Source organism: Rhinoderma darwinii, chromosome 1, assembly GCF_050947455.1.
Source record: "Rhinoderma darwinii isolate aRhiDar2 chromosome 1, aRhiDar2.hap1, whole genome shotgun sequence".
Classification (NCBI taxonomy): Eukaryota; Metazoa; Chordata; class Amphibia; order Anura; family Rhinodermatidae; genus Rhinoderma; species Rhinoderma darwinii.
This window is the reverse complement of record NC_134687.1, coordinates 312436945-312456469: the sequence shown is the minus strand read 5'-3', so window position 1 is coordinate 312456469 and position 19525 is coordinate 312436945. Positions and strand designations below refer to the sequence as shown.

At 41.6% G+C, this 19525-nt stretch overlaps 1 protein-coding gene across 1 annotated transcript in view; it reads right to left on the bottom strand.

Annotated features, from left to right (window-relative positions):
- Window positions 1-1767: 1767 nt before the first annotated feature.
- The window catches only part of DGKQ (diacylglycerol kinase theta), a 220117-nt gene continuing 202359 nt past the window's right edge, over window positions 1768-19525 (bottom strand). The window contains exons 19-23 of the mRNA XM_075825529.1: window positions 17864-17964; window positions 17637-17783; window positions 9621-9732; window positions 3554-3706; window positions 1768-2591 (exon numbers count right to left, since the gene is read on the bottom strand). Of these exons, the coding sequence (XP_075681644.1) occupies window positions 2487-2591; window positions 3554-3706; window positions 9621-9732; window positions 17637-17783; window positions 17864-17964 (618 nt within the window). The 3' untranslated portion in view covers window positions 1768-2486. The remainder of the gene's footprint in view (window positions 2592-3553; window positions 3707-9620; window positions 9733-17636; window positions 17784-17863; window positions 17965-19525) is intronic.

Sequence of the window (19525 nt, the reverse complement as noted above, 5' to 3'; positions counted from 1 at the left end):
CACTCTGACAGTTAGTCTACGAGGGCCAGCCAGAGGCTGGTCCTCATAGGCTTCCATACATGGCAGAACCGGAGGCCGTTGCCTGGCCTCCGGATGCCATCACAAGCATCAGCAGCCCCCACGATTGCAAGGGGGCTGATGATGTGCTACAAACCCCCTACATTACGGAGATCGCAATCGAGCTCCGCATGTAACGGGTTAATTGCCTAAATCAGCGGCGATGAGCCGCTGATCGTTAACACTGGAGTGTCAGCTGATCTCCAAGTTCCCGATGCACACCTTGTCACTCTGACAGGAAGCTATTAGGACCAGCCGAAGGTTGGTCCTGATGGGCTTCCGTCCATGGCAGAAACGGAAGCCATTGTTTGGCTTCCGTTTGCCATACTATCGGCAAACCCCGCGATTTCGGACCGGGGTCTGCCGATATGCTAGAAACCACTAAAATTCGGCGATTGCAACCGATCGCCGAATTTAAGGGGTTAATTCGCCTAAATCAGCGGCAAAGGACCACTGGCCGGCAAGAGTGGAGTATCAGCTGTCGGCGACAGCTGACCTCCCGGTGCACACTGTCGCCGACAGTGTGCACCGGGAAAAACTCAGTAACTGTACGTCGTCGTGCGGGAAGTAACCTCCCTCGACGACGTACAGTTACTTACTCGTGCGGATAGGGGTTAAATAAGCCCAATTTCAAAAATGATTTTTAATACTGAAATGTTGGCCTACTGAAAAGTATGTACAGTATATGCCCTCTATACTTGGTCGGGGATCCTTTTGCATGAATTACTGCATCAATGCGGCGTGGCATGGAGGCGATCAGCCTGTGGCACTGCTGAGGTGTTATGGAAGCCTAGGTTGCTTTGATAGCGGCCTTCAGCTCGTCTGCATTGTTGGGTCTAGTGTCTCATCTTCCTCTTGACAGTGCCCTATAGACTGTCTATGGGGTTTAGGTCAGGCGAGTTTGCTGGCCAATCAGGCGCAGTGATACTGTGGTTAATAAACCAGGTATTGGGACTTTTGGCAGTGTGGACAGGTGCCAAGTCCTGCTGGAAAATGAAATCAGAATCTCCATAAAGCTTGTCAGCAGAGAGAAGCATGAAGTGCTGGAAAATCTCCTGCAAGACGGCTGCGCCGATTCTGGACTTGATGTATCACAGTGGACCAACACCAGCAGATGACATGGCTCCCCAAACCATCACTGACTGTGGAAACTTCACACTGGACCGCAAGCAACTTGGATTGATGCCTCTCCACTCTTCCTCCAGACTCTAGGACCTTGATTTCCAAATGAAATGCAAAATTTACTTTCATCTGAAAACAGGACTTTGGACCACTGAGCAACAGACCAGTCATTTTAAAGGCTTAGTAAACCTTTGCAGGTGTGGTATGTTGATTAGCGGATTAGAGTGTGACACCAAGAGTCTACAATCTTCTACTTTTACCCAATATTCTAATTTTCAGAGAGACTAAATCTTGGGTTTTCACTAACTATTAGCGATAATCATCAACACTTAAGAAAAAAAATGCTGGCAATGGATCACTCTGTGTGTAATGAATATACATAATAGGAGTTTCACTTTTTGAATTGAATTACTGAAATAAATTAACTTTTTGATGGTATTCTAATTCATTGAGAAGGACTAGTGTATAGCTGAACAGTGGAGAAGAAATCACATGTTCGAGTGGTGATACGTCAGGTGTAAATCACGTGGAATAAATACTTCCTATAATGACACAGGAAAATGTCATGGGAACCTTGACCTCAGCCGCTTCCATAGAAAACATATTTAATACATATAGATCATATAATTCTGGGCTTAGCGTACGGTCACCTTTTCCTTGCATAGCCTAAATTCTAAACTAGGGGAACAAAACTAAACCAGTCTTTTTGTGGGGAGAAATGAAACTCATATTTAGAACATTCTGCTTATATTGATATTACCACAGAATAAAAAAAACACCTGCTAAAACTAGTGCTTGAAATACAGTAAGAAACACGTATGGGATGTTTTGTTTATCTGGAAGCCTGGTAGTAAGAAGAGTAACATAATGGCCAGTTAAGGCGTCCTTTCCACTTGTTTGGACATTGTGATCACAGAGGAGAGAGTTGAAAATACCATACCCTTGATACATCCTGGCAGAATCACAACGGTAAATAATCACCCAGTGCACAGTGTCTAAGCCACAAATAATCACACTGCACCCTGACAGCCACATTGTAGCATGCAGAAGCTACTTGTTAACCTTTACAAGGTGAAATAATATCTACAGTGTGTATACAAGCCTACAGCCCTGATTACTTATTACTAAAGTGGTCACTGGAAGCTGCAGGAGCTGCATTACACAGTTGCAACACAATAAAAGTTTAGTATGGAAGTAGAATTCCTGGTTAGGATCCCTTAGGAGGCATTTACGGGACTTCGGTCCTATTAAGCCTCAAGTCCGCACTGCAGTGTTTAACTGAGAAGTTCCAGTGCAAACTTTTGTTCTTAACTTCCATTGTCATTAGAGAGTGTAACAGAATCTCCTTTCAAGTCTTTGGAGCTGGATGAGGTTTTCTTTTGCTTCTGCTTAGATTTCTTTAGCATATGAACCTAAAAACAAAAAAATATAAAATATTATTTAAAAAAATATATAAAATAGGTATAAATCAAACGGTTTGATGCAGTAAAACACACATCTATACTTTAAATGCTTAATAACATAGTTTTACCCTAAAACAGACCTTTTATTTGTGATAGTCATTGTCTACTGTAAATTTTAATATATTACATGTCTATATTAGGGTAATTGGGTCCGGGCTAGCGTTACAACAATGATTGGCAGGGGGAACGTTTTTTTTGGGGTGGGTATTTTATGTGTAGTTATTATTAATTTTTTTTTGCACTTTACGTTACTTTTATTTTTTTACTACTATGGTCTGTCCCTCAAACCTCAAAAAAGACCTTTGGGGAACGTTATATATATTTTTTCTTTCTTTTACACCATCTTTTCCACTGTAACTGGGGCTGCACAGCAGCCCCAGTTCCTAGGGGAAATCAGCCCTCTCACAGTGACGATTGTCACTAACTGGGCTGTGCTGGGTCTAGTTAGACCCAGCAGCCTGTCACTAACGGCACCCGGCGATCATGTGACCAGTCACATGAACACCGGAAGGAATAGAGACAGCAGCGCAGCCGCTGCCTCTATTCCTATACACAGCGTTCATTGAGCGCTGTGTAAAAGTGATCAGAGAAGACAGAAGCAACGAAAGCTGCTTCTATCTTCTCCTCAGGGTCCCCGGCAGTCACTGACAGCCGGAGAACCGACATTCAGCTACCCGATCGCGCGGGCAGCAAGTTAAAACCTGAGCCGTAAAAAGTCTATGGCTCGGGTTTTAAAGGACCAGTTAACCCAATTAGTGTGCATGAAATATGCAGAACCTGCACTCCGAGAAACACATGCAGCTTTTTTTTTTTTTTTTTGGAGAAATAGCGCCATTTTCGGAATAAAACACTAGGTTCATAAGATATGTACCACAATTAGATACGTTTTTTGTTTTTTTTTAAGGTCTTACCTTTGGGCCTGCAGCAGAAATAATTATCTGTCCTGGTGGCTGGATCCAGGGCTCACCATCTACTTGGACTGGAATAGGTCTGAGAAGTGTTACACGGAAGTAGGTACCCTGGGCAATTCGAATACCTGAACGAAGTCCTCCTTGAACTTGGCCCTGGCAAAACAAAATGCCCAAAAAAAAGTAATGCAGGAATTAGGTTAAAAGTCACTGTTCATATGAAATGTAATTACTTCACAATGAATAGCTACTCGGTAGAGCCCAGCCTACATAGTCCAAATTCACTCTGTACGTATGGAGTGAGAAGTAGCCGCAAGAAGTTTAAAGGGGTTGTCCCATAATTAAATATTAAATTCCTCTTTTAGGCTATGTTCACACGGAGTATTTTGCCGAGTTTTTTGACGCGGAAACCGCATCGCAAAACTCGGCAAATACGGCCCGAAAATGCCTCCCATTGATTTCAATGGGAGGCGTCGGCGTCTTTTTCCCGCGAGCAGTAAAACTGCCTCGCGGGAAAAAGAAGCAACATGCCCTATCTTTGGGATCTTCCGCCTCTGACCTCCCATTGACTTCAATGGGAGGCAAAGAAAGCGTATTTCGCTCTGTTTTATGCCCGCGGCGCTCAATGGCCGCGGGCGAAAAACGGCGCGAAAATCGCCGTGCAGGGAGGGGAATATCTGCCTCAAACTTCCAAACGGAATTTTGAGGCAGATATTCCTCCTGCAAAATACCCCGTGTGAACATAGCCTTAGATCACACATTTAAAAAATAAAATAAAAATTACATAAATAAAAATGCTTCTGTGTAGGGTTGTCACGATACCAGAATTTGGACTTCGATACCGATACTTTGTGTAGTATTGCGATACTCTATACCAAAACAATACTTTGCCAACAATAATAATATTAATAATAATAATAATAAAAAAATGTTCTTCCATTTTCTGATGTAATGCGCGTGGTGTGATGAATTTCGAACCTCCATGTGCCTCACATTAACCCCTTCCCGAAATTTGACGTATGGCTAGGTCATAGCCGGGTAGGGGGAAGTATGGAACGGGCTCACGGAGTGAACCCGCTCCATACGACGCAGATGTCAGCTGTATGTTACAGTTGACAATTCACAGTAACGAGCGGGATCGCGCTCGAACACGATCCCACTCGTTTAACCCGTTAAATGCCGCAGTCAATAGCGACCGCGGCATTTAAATAGTTAGAAAGAGGGGGCAACCCGCTCAAGCAGCTCATCGCGCCCCCCAGCAATACAAAGCAGACTGTTTATTGTAAAAAATTTGTATTTAATATTACTTTATTGTACTGGCATATATCTATATCTGCCTGCCACCTGGTCTCAACCGAGCCTGCCTTGCTGCTGTCCATGTTGCCACAGGTACCCTCTCTGGACTAGACTCTGTACTTACCTGTTTGGTCAGCTGCCGTTCCGCTACGCGGTACGGTCCAGTGGGTCCACACCCTGCATCGTGACATGACAGCCAGTACATTAGCCTGCGTACGGCTAGTACACAGGCAGTTGTTAGGACATACCCAAGTATGTCCTAACAACAGGAAATAAGGTCAGACAGCCCTGGGGTCCTTCAATGGACCCTGGGCTGTCTGCCCATATATGGTATGTCCCTCGATCACAATCCAAAGGGCATCCCCCCTTCTCATTTATCCCTTGAATGCTGCGGTCAGCTTTGATCGTAGCATTTAGGGGAATAATGGCTGAGATGAGAGGTTTCTCTTATATCCGCCGTTAGAGAGGGGTTTGCGGCTGTGTAATGCAGCCATTGCCCCGCTCCTGAAAATAAGTGTGCGTGCGCTGTCAGCATGAGGTGATGCGGCCGGCGCTGCACCAATGAGCGGCAGCGCTGGCAATGAAGACAGAATATGGGGGTGTCTTGCAGTGCACCCGCCATGTTCTGTCTTTAGTGCGCGCGCACTTCTCAGGACTGGGCAATAGCTGTATCACACAGCCGCAACCCCGCTCTAACAACTTTTATGTATTACTATACTAAGCTGTGCAGCCGCACAGCTTCGTACCGAAATACATGAAATAACGGTATTGAACCGTTTCAGTGTGCACGGTATCGAAACAGTATTGAAGTTTCGATTTGCATCCCTACTTCTGTGTATGTGCAGATGAGTACAGTATGTTAATGTCTCTGTTTTTAAGGTTACTCCACTGTAATTATTATTTTTCATACTTGGCCAGACCATTGCTTAGCCAAAGATATTGTGTATGCTGTTTACACTACAAACCACAACAAAGCAGTCATATTTTGCAATGTGCAGACTGCCCTAATCCAAAAGGACCCTTTTTGTTTTATACATAATAAATATATATATATATATATATATATATATTCCAAGAATCAGGCAGCACTCCAGAGATGTAGTAAAAATAGAAGAATGTGCTTTATTCCATCAGTCAAAACAGCAACGTTTCAGCTCTACCATAGAGCCTTTCTCAAGCTCGAGAAAGGCTGTATGTTAGAGCTGAAACGTTGCTGTTTTGACTGATGGAATAAAGCAAATTTTTCTATATCTCTGGAGTACTGCCTGATTCTTGGAATATACATTTTGGATGACTTTGGTCGTGTCCCTGGCGGGCTTGCACGCTCATCTTTATGACCTGACTGTGCGGTTAACATTTTTTTGTGTATATATAATATATACATAATAATTATAAATATAATAATTATTTTTTTTAAATCTTCATAGTAATTCCTCAGGCCTTTGCCAAATATAGCTCTAAAATGGGGCTACACAAAGTGGCTTTCTAACCTCCACTGAAAAAAATATCTGACTAAATGTTATAGGTTAACAGTCCCCCGACTCACTGGACTGTCATTTTGGCATTCCCATAGCTTTAATTAAACATTAGAGGGGGAAGGGGGAGATTAAAAAAAAACATTAAAAATAAAAACAATCACCTAGCCTCTGGTCCCCAAAGATTTTCTTGCCTTCCACCGTCTTAGAATGAAACTGGCGGCCAGACGATGATGATAAATGTCACTAGGGATACGCCATGACCGGGGCGGATTATAATGAGGGCAATCTGGGCAAGTGCCCTGTGCCCAAGGCTAAAAAGGGGGCCCAGTTCGCCCTGGTTCTCCTAAAACGGTTGTTAAAAAATACAGCCGTGGTGAAGCGGAACCTCTACCCAATTGTATCCGCGTCCTTAGGACGCGGATACAATTGCTTACTCTAGCGCTGACGAGACCTAACTCGCCATTCAGCGCTTTGGTAATGACGCAGTCGACGCGATGACGTCATCACGCCAACTGCACCATTACGCTACCTTGTCTCTGACCAGTCCTGCGTCGCTGGAGGAAGGCGTGGGAACGGGGACAGGTGAGAATGTTTTATTTTCCTGTGGGCAGCGTTGGAAACCATATCTACAGGGGGTAGTGTGACTGGTGCCATCTACAGGGGGCAGTGTGACTGGCGCCATCTAGAGGCGGCAGTGTTAGTGAGTGTGGTGTTTTACTTTACAGTGTTTGACACGATTTCATGGGGACAGAGTATGGTGCGATTATATTCACGGGTACAGTATCTAGTACAATTGTATTCAGGGGCGCAGTGTGTGATACCATTATATTCGGGGGCATCAAGTGACATCTGAGCGGCAAACTCTGCAAAAATGGGTCGTGGCCGGGAGAAGTTATCATAGAGATTTGGACCGGATGGAGAAAAAGAACGAAAAAAATCTGAGACGTCACCTGTGAGTCACTCAATGTAAATGTTTATTCTCCCTGTGACTTATCAGTACTGTAGTCACTGTATGATCTGCAGCAAGATGATGGATGGTATCATTCTTTTTTGTGAAACCGCATATCCTTACCATTGTTCAGGCTATACTGAGAGCGGTCGTTTTATGTTGTACAAACGTATATGGCAGGGGTTAAACTAAATTTGCAAATGAGCGCTATACAGAGCTGTATTAGTGCTGGTGCTGTATATATGTACTGACCTCGGTTCTAGTACTTTATATATGTACTGAGCTTAGTTCTGGCACTGTATATATGTACTGAGCTTGGTTCTGATGCTGTATAAATGAACACATATATACATATATGTACTGAGCTTGGTTCTGGAGCTATATATGTGTAATGAGATTGGTTCTGCATATTTATGTACAGAGCTTGGTTCTGGGGCTGTATATATTTACCTTATCTTAAAATAAAATTAGAAGTTTTTTTTTTAGAATCAGTTTTTTCCAATTCACCCATTATATGGTACTTTAAAAACTACAACTCCCCTCGAAAAAAAATAAACCTCCACACACTACTGCGGAGGAGACTGTCAGCAAGATTGTATGGTGACGCTGTAGGAGACTGTCAGCAAGTTTGGATGGGGACACATCACCATACAATCCTGCTGACAGTCTCCCCCATCGTCCCCATACAATCTTGCTGACAGTCTCCTCCGCAGTAGAGGAGAATGTCGCACCACTCTGTGATAGGAAAAACCACCTGCTGCTGACAGTCTCCTCCCCGACCGCCTGCTGACGGATACCTCACCCGATCACAGTCCGCACACCATCCACACTGACAATACATCTAGCGACAGGAGGGGGGGCTATGAGAGAGGGACAGACAGAGACACACACACCTTACCAGCAGTGCAGCCGGTCTTCATAATGGCGCCTGCCATCTCCCTACAAACCAGCTTCTCTGCTGGGTGGCTCTGAACTGCGCCTGCGCAATACAGAGCCAGATGGCAGATGCAATGAACGGCTCCCGTTCATTGTGTGCTATGCACTGTGCCGCCGTGTTCCATCTGGGTATGTGTCGTTAAGAAACACATACACAGATGAAATAAAACATGGCAGCCCCCAGTACAGTAAGAAAGTGTCAATAAAAAAAAAAAACTTAAATAAAGTCAATATAATATTTTATTAAATAAAAACACAAATTAATTTTTTAAAAAAACAAATTCATGACACTGTTCCTTTAAATTAATTTTTCCGGGGTGTAAAAAAAATAAAAATACAAAAATATTAAAAAAAAAGTTAAAAAAAAAACAAAAACCTTTTCCCATTCTTCCACAAGCACTATGTACATTTTTTTAAAAATAAACAAAATTGGTATCACCGCGTCTGTAAAAGTCCGAACTATTATAATATAGCATTAACTCGCACGGTGAACGGCATAAAAAAAATAATTAAAACACCTGAATCGCTGTTTTTTGGTCACCTTAGCCCTAACAAAAAATAAAATAAAATGATCAAAAAATCTTTTGTACCAAAAAATGGTACCAATAAAAACTACAACTCGTCCCGAAAAAATAAGCCCTCACACCGCTCAATCGAGGAAAAAAATAAAACAGTTCTGGCTCTCAGAATGTGGTGAAACAGAATTTTTTTTTTAACAAATTGTTTTTTCTTTGTAAAAGTATTAAAATATAGAAAAAAACATATGAATTTGGTATCATCGTAATCATATTGAGACACGTATTGTTGTTTTTACCGCACGGTGAAAGCCGTAAAAACAAAACCCCAAAAACAAGGGAGGAATTTCGTTATTTTCGAAATCCACCACTCAAATAATTTTTTCCCCGTTTCCCAGTACATTATATGGTACTTTAAATGGTGCCAGTAGAAACGACAAGTCCTCCCGCAAAAAAATAAGCCCTCACACCACACTATTGACAGAAAAATAAAAACGTTATGGCCCTTGGAAGGCGGGGAGTGAAAAACGAAAACGTAAAAAGGAAAATGGCTGGGTCGTTAAGGGGTTAAGTAAACTTATGACTTGGGGTTTGTCCTATTGATGTACGAAGTTAAAATGTTAAATTAGGACATCCACATTTCTTCGAAACCTCAAAACGTAAAAGATTGCTTTAAACATAAATCAATTGTTAAGGTATTCATTCTTTCTTCTTTATATTACAACACCCTTTGTACAGACGGTTTACAATATTATGGTACCAATTACAAAGTGTGCAAGTGACCTTTATTTATTTTAAAATTATATACACATTTTATACTGTGATTAGTTATATAAAACATATATGCCATGGCATGTTATAATACATTCACCAAATGGCAATGTTGAAAGACTCACCATGTGGACTACTCCAGTTACCCCAACAACTTCAAGTAATCCATCATCAATACTTGGCTTTCCATATCGATTATCATGATCAGTGCCCCACAAATCAGCTCCCGAACCCCAACTGATAAAAAAAGCAAGAGAGTAGTATACATTCCGATTTAGTGTTGCCTCTTTAGAACTCATCTTTTTATTGTTAAACTTTTATGTTCTGGTAGATTATTGGCTCTATTGCAGCAATCAAATAAATAGAAATAAGAAAGCTACACTGGGGTAGAGTGATGTAACTCACTGTGCAACACACATGCATTCTATAATGCTAACATTCTGCAGTGCTTATAATGAAATATGAAGAATAGAAGTCATTTCTCCCTCAAAGATGCTCGACCCAATTTATTTTTTAACCCCTTAACGACCAGGCCTTTTATTTTTTGGTTTTTTCATTGACGCATTCCTAGAGCCATAAACTTTTCCATTCTGTCACCTTAGCCTATGTGGACTTGTTTTTTGCAGGACGAGATCTAACTTTTATTACTAATATTTTGGGGTACATGGGACTTTTTGATCAACTTTTATTATTTTTGGGGGGGTTGGAACCAATGATGTCGTTATTTTTTTGTGTATTTTTTGTACGCCATTTACCATGTGGCTTTATATATAAAAGCATACATATATTTCTTTTACAAAATAAAAAATTTTTTTTATTAAAAAATGGTCTTATTTTTCTTTTATGTTAAACTTTATTTTACTTAAATTAGTACATTTTTTTAGTCCCGCAAGACTTCAGAAAGCGCTCTTTTGAGATCTATAATGCTTTGGTATACTGCTTGTCAGTGTAAGCGTATGTTCACACAGAAACTCAAAAACGTCTGAGAATACAGAGCTGTTTTCAAGGGAAAACAGCTCCTGATTTTCAGACGTTTTTTAAGCCACTCGCGATTTTACGTTTTTGGAGCGGTTTTTAATAGTCAATGAAAAACGGCTCAAGAATCGTCCCAAGAAGTGACCTGCACTTCTTTTTCGCTGCCGTTTTTTTTACGCAGCCAATTTTCAAAACGGCCGCATAAAAAAACAGCCCATCGGAACCAAATGACGTTTTCCAATTGAAATCAATGGGCAGATGTTTGGAGGCGTTCTGTTTCCGATTTTTCGGCTGTTTTTCGGGCGTTTACGGCCTGAAAAACAGCCGAAAATAGCCCGTGTGAACATACACTAACAGGCAACCTATTAACCTTTGTTAGGCCCCTAGCTGCGATGGCAACCCATCGATTTTAATGCTGCATTTAAAGTATTAAAATGGCCAGGATCAGAGTTCTCCCCTATTTCAGCCGTAGAAGCAGGAGCCTGGCTGTCCGTCACAGTCAGGCTCCCGCAAGAATCACGCAGGCACAGCTCTGGTTTCTGCGGCAACTAACAGCTGCAAATGACGTTCATGCACGTAATTCTGCGTTAAGGGGTTAAAGGGGTCCTCCAACAAAACCCAGTGTTTCAAATGATAATAATTGAGTAATCTTTAAGATTTCAGCAGTTTTTCAGAGCGGGATCCTCTGTGAATTTTTAAATCTGCAAGTTCATTATTCAGCGCAAATTTTTTTCTTCGGAACATGGCATAGTATTCATTCACGTGCATTGCCGGCAGAATGCTTGTGGATTGTGTCAGGATTTAGGTCTAACTTTCATTGCATAGAAGTGGTGATAGAGCATATTCACGTGCCACCAGAACATCTGTTCACACATACATATAAACAAACACACACATCTATCTATAAATATATATTATACACACACACATATATAAATTCAAATGAAGAGACAGCACTACAAGCACATAGGTGAAAAAGGTGATGTGTTTTAATCACCCCACAAGCAGGCAACGTTTCGATCCGTCTCAATGTGATCTTTGTCAAGCAATGACTAACATTCAAGGTGGAGTTTATATATAACCCAATAGAGTGGTATAAATTAGTGAATTAGCATAAGTTAAGGATAGGGAAGGCTCCCTTCTTTTGGGATGTGGTCAATGATCCTGAACTTAAGTTGTTTCTCAGTGTGATTCATTTCTGTGAAATGTTTGGAAACGGGTAAGTCTAACCTCTTATTCCTGATAGTGAAGCGATGATTATTTAATCACACTTTTAGTTCCAAGGTGGTCTCTCCAATGTACCATAGTCCACAGGGACACTCACGTTGATAGATCACATAGGAGGAGTTGCAAGTGAGATAATATTTTATCTGAGTTATTTTATCTGTAATGGGATGTTTAAAGGAGCGACCCTTAATCATGTATTGACAGTTCACACAGTTCACACAGGCTAGGCAGGGATAGCAACCAGTGTTGCTTGTTGTTAGGAACCGTTGTCCTGTGTTTTTGGCCGTTGGTTCCATGACTTCCCTGACTAATTTGTCCATCAGATTGGCAGAGCGCCTATAGGAAAACAATGGAGGAATATCGAATTCAGGTACATGTCTGAGGATGCTGCGGAGGATGGGCCAGTGTCTCCTAATGATATAATATCCTCTATAGTCCAGACACTGGGCGTTGTGATGCTCGCTTGTGCACACACGGGCGATCCATCCCTCGTTCCTTTGTACCCCAAGGAGAGGACTCCATCACGTGGGATCCCTGTGACGGGTTGTGTCTTGTAACATTGGTCTCTGGTTTTCAATAAGCCCTTTGGATTTCTTCTGGTCCCCCCATATGCTTTTTCCATAGGACTTGAGTGTTTAGATGTAGTTTAATTCATCATTCCCCATCTCCACCACTTGATGTTGCTATTGCAACTTATTTACCACCTTTTCATATATATACTTCATTATATATAGTTATAATTTACTATACTTTTATTACTTACCTGGTCCTGCTATTGGCTGTTCTCTTGTGTTCTTCTCTTTCTTCACCTTGCCATACTGAATCGTTATGTGAACGGTGCGCATGTGCAGTACGCTCGTACTGTCAGCACCCGTCTCCTCACCTTGTGTCACGTACGCGCATGCGCAGTGACGCTGATGTAGCGAGTCTTCTATCTACAGTGTCGTCCAGCGGTGAGTACTGTCCTTCAATTGCTGTTCTAATTATGTTTTTTATATACACCACCAATGTATATCACCTAGTTTCTCCACATCACCAATATATATTATTTATTATAGGGCTCTCTGCACAGATGCCCTCCATGCACTGGATATATCAAGTTAAAATTTTGATTATCACAACTGTATCACCTGGTCCCTATCCTTAACTTATGCTAATTCACTGATTTATACCACTCTATTGTTTTATATAAACCCCACCTTGAATGTTAGTCATTGCTTGACAAAGATCCCATTGAGACGGATCGAAACGTTGCCTGCCTGTGGGGTGATTAAAACACATCACCTTTTTCACCTACTTGCTTGGAGTGCTATCTCTTCATTTGAATTTTTGTATCTACAAGGGTTCTTAGCCTCAACCCAGGAGGTTTGCACCCACAGCTGTAGCTGTGCTGCTTTATTATTTTTTCATTTTATATATATATAAAAATATATATATATATATATATATATAAAAATATATATACACACGCACACATATATAAATATACACTACCGTTCAAAAGTTTGGGGTCACCCAGACAATTTTGTGTTTTCCATGAAAACTCACACTTATATTTATCAAATGAGTTGCAAAATGACTAGAAAATATAGTCAAGACATTGACAAGGTTAGAAATAATGATTTTTATTTTAAATAATAATTTTCTCCTTCAAACTTTGCTTTCATCAAAGAATGCTCCATTTGCAGCAATTACAGCATTGCAGACCTTTGGCATTCTAGCTGTTAATTTTCTGAGGTAATCGGGAGAAATTTCCCCCCATGCTTCCAGAAGGCCCTCCCACAAGTTGGATTGGCTTGATGGGCACTTCTTGCGTACCATACGATCAAGCTGCTCCCACAACAGCTCTATGGGGTTGAGATCTGGTGACTACGCTGGCCACTCCATTACAGATAGAATACCAGCTGTCTGCTTCTTCCCTAAATAGTTCTTGCATAATTTGGAGGTGTGCTTTGGGTCATTGTCCTGTTGTAGGATGAAATTGGCTCCAATCAAGCTCTGTCCACAGGGGATGGCATGGCGTTGCAAAATGGAGTGATAGCCTTCATTATTCAAAATCCCTTTTACCTTGTACAAATCTCCCACTTTACCAGCACCAAAGCAACCCCAGACCATCACATTACCTCCACCATGCTTGACAGATGGCGTCAGGCACTCTTCCAGCATCTTTTCAGTTGTTCTGCGTCTCACAAATGTTCTTCTGTGTGATCCAAATACCTCAAACTTCGATTCGTCTGTCGATAACACTTTTTTCCAATCTTCCTCTGTCCAATGTCTGTGTGCTTTTGCCCATATTAATCTTTTCCTTTTATTAGCCAGTCTCAGATATGGCTTTTTCTTTGCCACTCTGCCCTGAAGGCCAGCATCCCAGAGTCGCCTCTTCACTGTAGACGTTGACACTGGCGTTTTTGGCGGGTACTATTTAATGAAGCTGCCAGTTGAGGACCTGTGAGGCGTCTATTTCTCAAACTAGAGACTCTAATGTACTTGTCTTGTTGCTCAGTTGTGCAGCGGGGCCTCCCACTTCTCTTTCTACTCTGGTTAGAGCCTGTTTGTGCTGTCCTCTGAAGGGAGTAGTACACACCGTTGTAGGAAATCTTCAGTTTCTTGGCAATTTCTCGCATGGAATAGCCTTCATTTCTAAGAACAAGAATAGACTGTCGAGTTTTTTTCTAGCCATTTTGAGAGTTTAATCGAACCCACAAATGTAATGCTCCAGATTCTCAACTAGCTCAAAGGAAGGTCAGTTTTATAGCTCCTCTAAACAGCAAAACTGTTTACAGCGGTGCTAACATAATTGCACAAGGGTTTTCAAGTGTTTTCTAATCATCCATTAGCCTTCTAACATAGTTAGCAAACACAATGTACCATTAGAACACTGGAGTGATGGTTGCTGGAAATGGGCCTATATACACCTATGTAGATATTGCATTAAAAACCAGACGTTTTCAGATAGAATAGTCATTTAGCACATTAACAATGTATAGAGTGTATTTCTGATTAATTTAATGTTATCTTCATTGAAAAAAAACTGTGCTTTTCTTGCAAAAATAAGGAAATTTCTAAGTGACCCTAAACTTTTGAACCGTAGTGTATACATGTATGTATATATATATATATATATATATATATATATACACACACATATATACATATACATATATATATATATATACACAAAAACACACACAAAAATATACACACACACACACACACACACACACACACACACACACACACACACAGATGTAGCCATCTAACACATTAAATACACTGTGGCAAGAAACTTCAACTTGACCTTTTTAATGACTTTTCAATGACTTGTGTGATATTTGAGTCAAGATAAATTTGACTACATCTATATATTTATCTATCTATACATAAAACACACACATACATAAAAAACAGACATATACATACGCTCATATATACAGTCCTGGCTAAAAATGTTGAGACCGGCACAAATTTTGGTTTTCAAAGAGTTTGCTGCTTCAGTTTTTATAGTGGCAATTTCATTAACTCTAGATGGTTATGAAGAGTGATCAGGTGAATCGCAATTAATTGCAAAGTCATTCCTTGCCATGAAAATTTACTTAAATCACAAAAAACTTATTTACACTGCATTTCAGCCCTGCCACAAAATGACCTGCTAACATCATTTCAGTGATCTACTCATTAACTCAGTAGAAAGTGTTAACGAGGACATGGTAGCGGATATCATGGTCATGCTGATTGAATTATGAGAGCAGACTAGTTGCTTTAAAAGGGGGATGGTACATGAAATTAGGGCCGGCTCAGCACCCGGTGTACCTGGGCCCACTCGGCCGCCGGGTGCTTACCGCTGCAGTCATGGCTCTTGCAGGAGCGGAATCCCCGGACAGAGCGTTGCCGACACTCTTGCCTGGGATTCCGCTCCTAGAGGGAGCACCGGTCTAGGAATGGAATCCCCCCCCATAGCATTGCCAACTCTCTTGCCTGGGATTCCGCTACTAGAGGGAGCCTGTCTAGGAATGGAAACCCCCCAGGGCATTGCCGGCGCTCTGGTCGGGGATTCCGCCCCTTGAGAAGCCCCTGATATCCTTATCCATATATGGACAGTGACCTCAGGAGCTCCTCAAAGAACGGAATCCCCGGCCAGAGCATTTCCGATGCTCTTGCCTGGAATTCTGCTACTAGAGGGAGCCCCTATCTAGGAGCAGAATCCCCAAGAGCATGGTCTACATTCTGGCCAGGGATTCTGCTCCTGACGTCAGGGGCTCCTCCATATGCTCTATACCTGTAATCGTGTGTGTCTTCTATTGGCTTTTGTATGTTATCTCTCTTTGGCATCTTGTCCTGTATAAATAAGCCTAATGGGTGTGGTTCTACAGAGAATGCCACTTGTCTGTGCTCCTCTCCAATGCACAGATATCCTGATTTGGACTCTGTGGCTGGATTCTTAGAGTACCTTTAACTCTCCCATACCAAAATCTACTCTGACTGTAAATATGGAGTCTCTGCATAAACTTGATGTATTTGTCAATAAAAGTTTAATAACTTATGAAATGCTTAGAATTGTACTTCAGTATACCATAGAAACATTTAACTAAAAGATCTAAAAACACTGAAGCACAAAAACTTTGTGAAAACCAAAATTTGTGTTAGCCAGGACTGTACAGACATACACGGTTTGGCAATTAAACTGTTAGAATCTGTGGACATAAGAAATTTATAATACTTTATTATGTTCACCCAACAATTTTTATTAGCCAGTACTGTACAGACCTACACCGTTTGGCAATTACACTGTAATGCCTTATTCACACGACAGGGCCCCGCCCGAGCCAGAGTGTCGGCCGATAAAATCGGCCGTTTTTCACGGCCGGTCTGCATTCGTTTTGCATCCGTTCCGGGCCGGTCATATCTGGACAGTGACATCAGGGGCAACTCCTGAAGGGGAATCCCCATGTGGCCGGTGATTCCACTTCAGGAAAAGCCCGTGTCGTCTGTGTCCATTTATGGACACTGAACGTTACTGGCTTCACCTGGTGTGGAATCCCCGGTCACAGACTATTCGGGGATTCCGCTTCAGGAGTTTCCCCTGACGTCACTGCCCAGATATGGACAGAGACATCAAGTGCTCGGTCCGGGAGCGGAATCCCCGAACACACAGGGATTACGCTCCTTCAGGGAGCTAAAGTGGGGCCAGCAGATAGCAGAGAAGGGAGATACCTCCCTGCTCTGCTATAGTGGCGTCGCTACAGTAGTAGCAGCCGCAGCAGCTACTAGCGGCGCCATCGGCCATGGAAGGTGTCGCCGGGCCAGGGCGCTTTTAAAACAAGCAGGGGAAGGGAGCCAGCGCAGTGCTCCCTTCCACCTGCTGTACACCCCGGCCCTGCCACACAGTGTATAAACTTACCTCCAGCGTACAGCCATTTGTCCGAATGGCATAAACTCCTCCTCCTCACATGCACTCTGCGCTGTGAGGAGGGAGCGAGCGACGGAATACATGGCCACCACTCGGGACACATTCCGGTGATGGCCGTGTATTACCCGGCCCCATAGACTTCTATGGGAGCCGGGCAAACGGCCGAAAATAGGACATGTCCCATTTTTTGACGCCCAGGTTTCCCAGGCCGTCAAAAAATCGGTCGTGTGAATAGACCCATTAGGGGTCTATTGTTCCTACTGCAGCCGGGTGACGGCCGTTTTATGACTGGCCATCACCCGGCCGGGAAACCCTGTCGTGTGAATAAGGGCTTAGAATCTGTGTACATAAGAAATGTATAATACTTTATTATGTTCACCCAACAACTTTTGTGTAGCATTTAAAACATAACTCTAGCCGTGCTCATGAAGATTTAGCAAAACGAGTGCATTGTACACTGAGAAAAATAAACTAAACACTTCTGTCTTCAAATGTATGGACATATGCTTTACTTTTGCCTGTGACAATCTACCTGGGAATATTTAGGAAGATAAGTCCTTCAATATTTGGAAGCTCCACTTCTTGCTGGTCAACTTGAAGCTTTAGATCTTTATGCAGATTTCGATTGTGACTTAGCTTCTGCAAACCAGCTTTTACATACACACCTTTGTTGTGGAACCTTTGTTGAGAAATAACATATGCGTTATTAACCAAAACCTTTACTAATATTTAACTACAATTGCACACAGTAAAAATTACCTGCTATTAAATTTTCCAGGCTCAATTTCACGGGCATGATGAAAATCCAAGCTTAATTCTGCATCAATCCCAATCCCACAATAGTTGTTCATTTGCACAATCTGTCAAAGCAAAAATACTGGTAAAAAGACAACAAACAAACATAATTTCACTGCAAACTGGTATCCTCAATTGTGATTCAGACAAATTATCTTTCACTGACTGGGCAGGGGAATTAAAACATAACTTTTATTAAATAATCCCATAAAATAGTATTCAAAGCAGAGTAGTGCTTACGCAGAACTCAAAATACATCAATAAACAATTTTTTATTTTTTTTATAAATTCTGTTTTTATCAGGAAAGAAAAGAGACAAACCAAATACAGATTTGCAGCTCAGTGTTATACAAAAACAGTATATAAGCACATAAGCAGAACAATAAAAGGTCTAAATGTTATTCAAAACGAAACAACTTAGTAGTCCATCTAAAACTGGACTGGCGAGATCAATAAACAATTCTAAGGCACGGGCGGCTATCTTTTCCTCTTTAAATGGTGACACGTGATGGAAGCGTGGAGGCCGCAAACCGCCAGGGAGGCGGAATAGCAGTGAGTGCTGTCCCCATTTCTGTGCTTTACAAGTGCCCATCATATGCCTTGGTGAGGACTGCCGCCATTAATGTGGATAATTGAGCTTACCATCACTCTACATTTATTGTCTCAGTGGATCACAGCATTGTTCACACATCAGATGGTGCAATTCCTATTACTGACAACATCTTGTGTGCTTTACAGTGTATTGGATGGAGCCATACAGGCTGTGCATTAACCCCTTCCCGCCACAGCCCTTTTTCAGATTTTCATTTTCGTTTTTTCCTGCCTACTTTCCAAAAGCCATAACTTTTTTATTTTTCCGTAGATATAGTCCTCTGAGGGCTTTATTTTTGCGGGACGAGTTGTAGTTTTTCATAGTACCATTTTTTGTGCCATAGAATGTACTAGGAAACGGGAAAAAAAATATTTGTGGGGTAGAAAATGAAAAAAACCGATTCCTCCATTGTTTTTTGCACGTCGTTTTTACGGAGTTCGCTGTATAATTAAAACATGTTAACTTTATTGTGTGGGTCAATACGATTACAGAGATACCAAATATATATAGTTTTTTCTATATTTTACTACTTTTAAAAGTAAAAACCTAAGTGTAAAAAATTAAATTTATTTTGTGTCGCCAAGTTCCGAGAGCCATAACTTTTTTATTTTTCCGTCGATTAAGTGGTATGAGGGCTAATGTTTTGCGGGATAAGCTGTAGTTTTTAATGATACCATTTTGGGGTACATGCGATGTTTTGATCACTTTTTATTTCATTTTTTGTGGGAGATGAGGTGACCAAAAAATAGAGATTCTGGCATTTACAATTTATTTTTTTTATGGCGTGCGGGTTAGATAATCTATTAGGGAAGGAGCCAAAGGCTTTAACAATCTCCTACACTTCGCTAGCATCTTCACTATCTAGGACGGTAAATGGTATGGAGTCTAAAAATCTTTCAAGGTCAGATGAGGTATATGTCACCTTAGGGGAGTATAAAGTTTTATAAAAAACTAGCAAATACCTAATTAATACAGAGAGAGTCAGTAAGAGGCCCCCCGTACCTCCTAAGTTACTTGGTATCCACCCTTGCCAA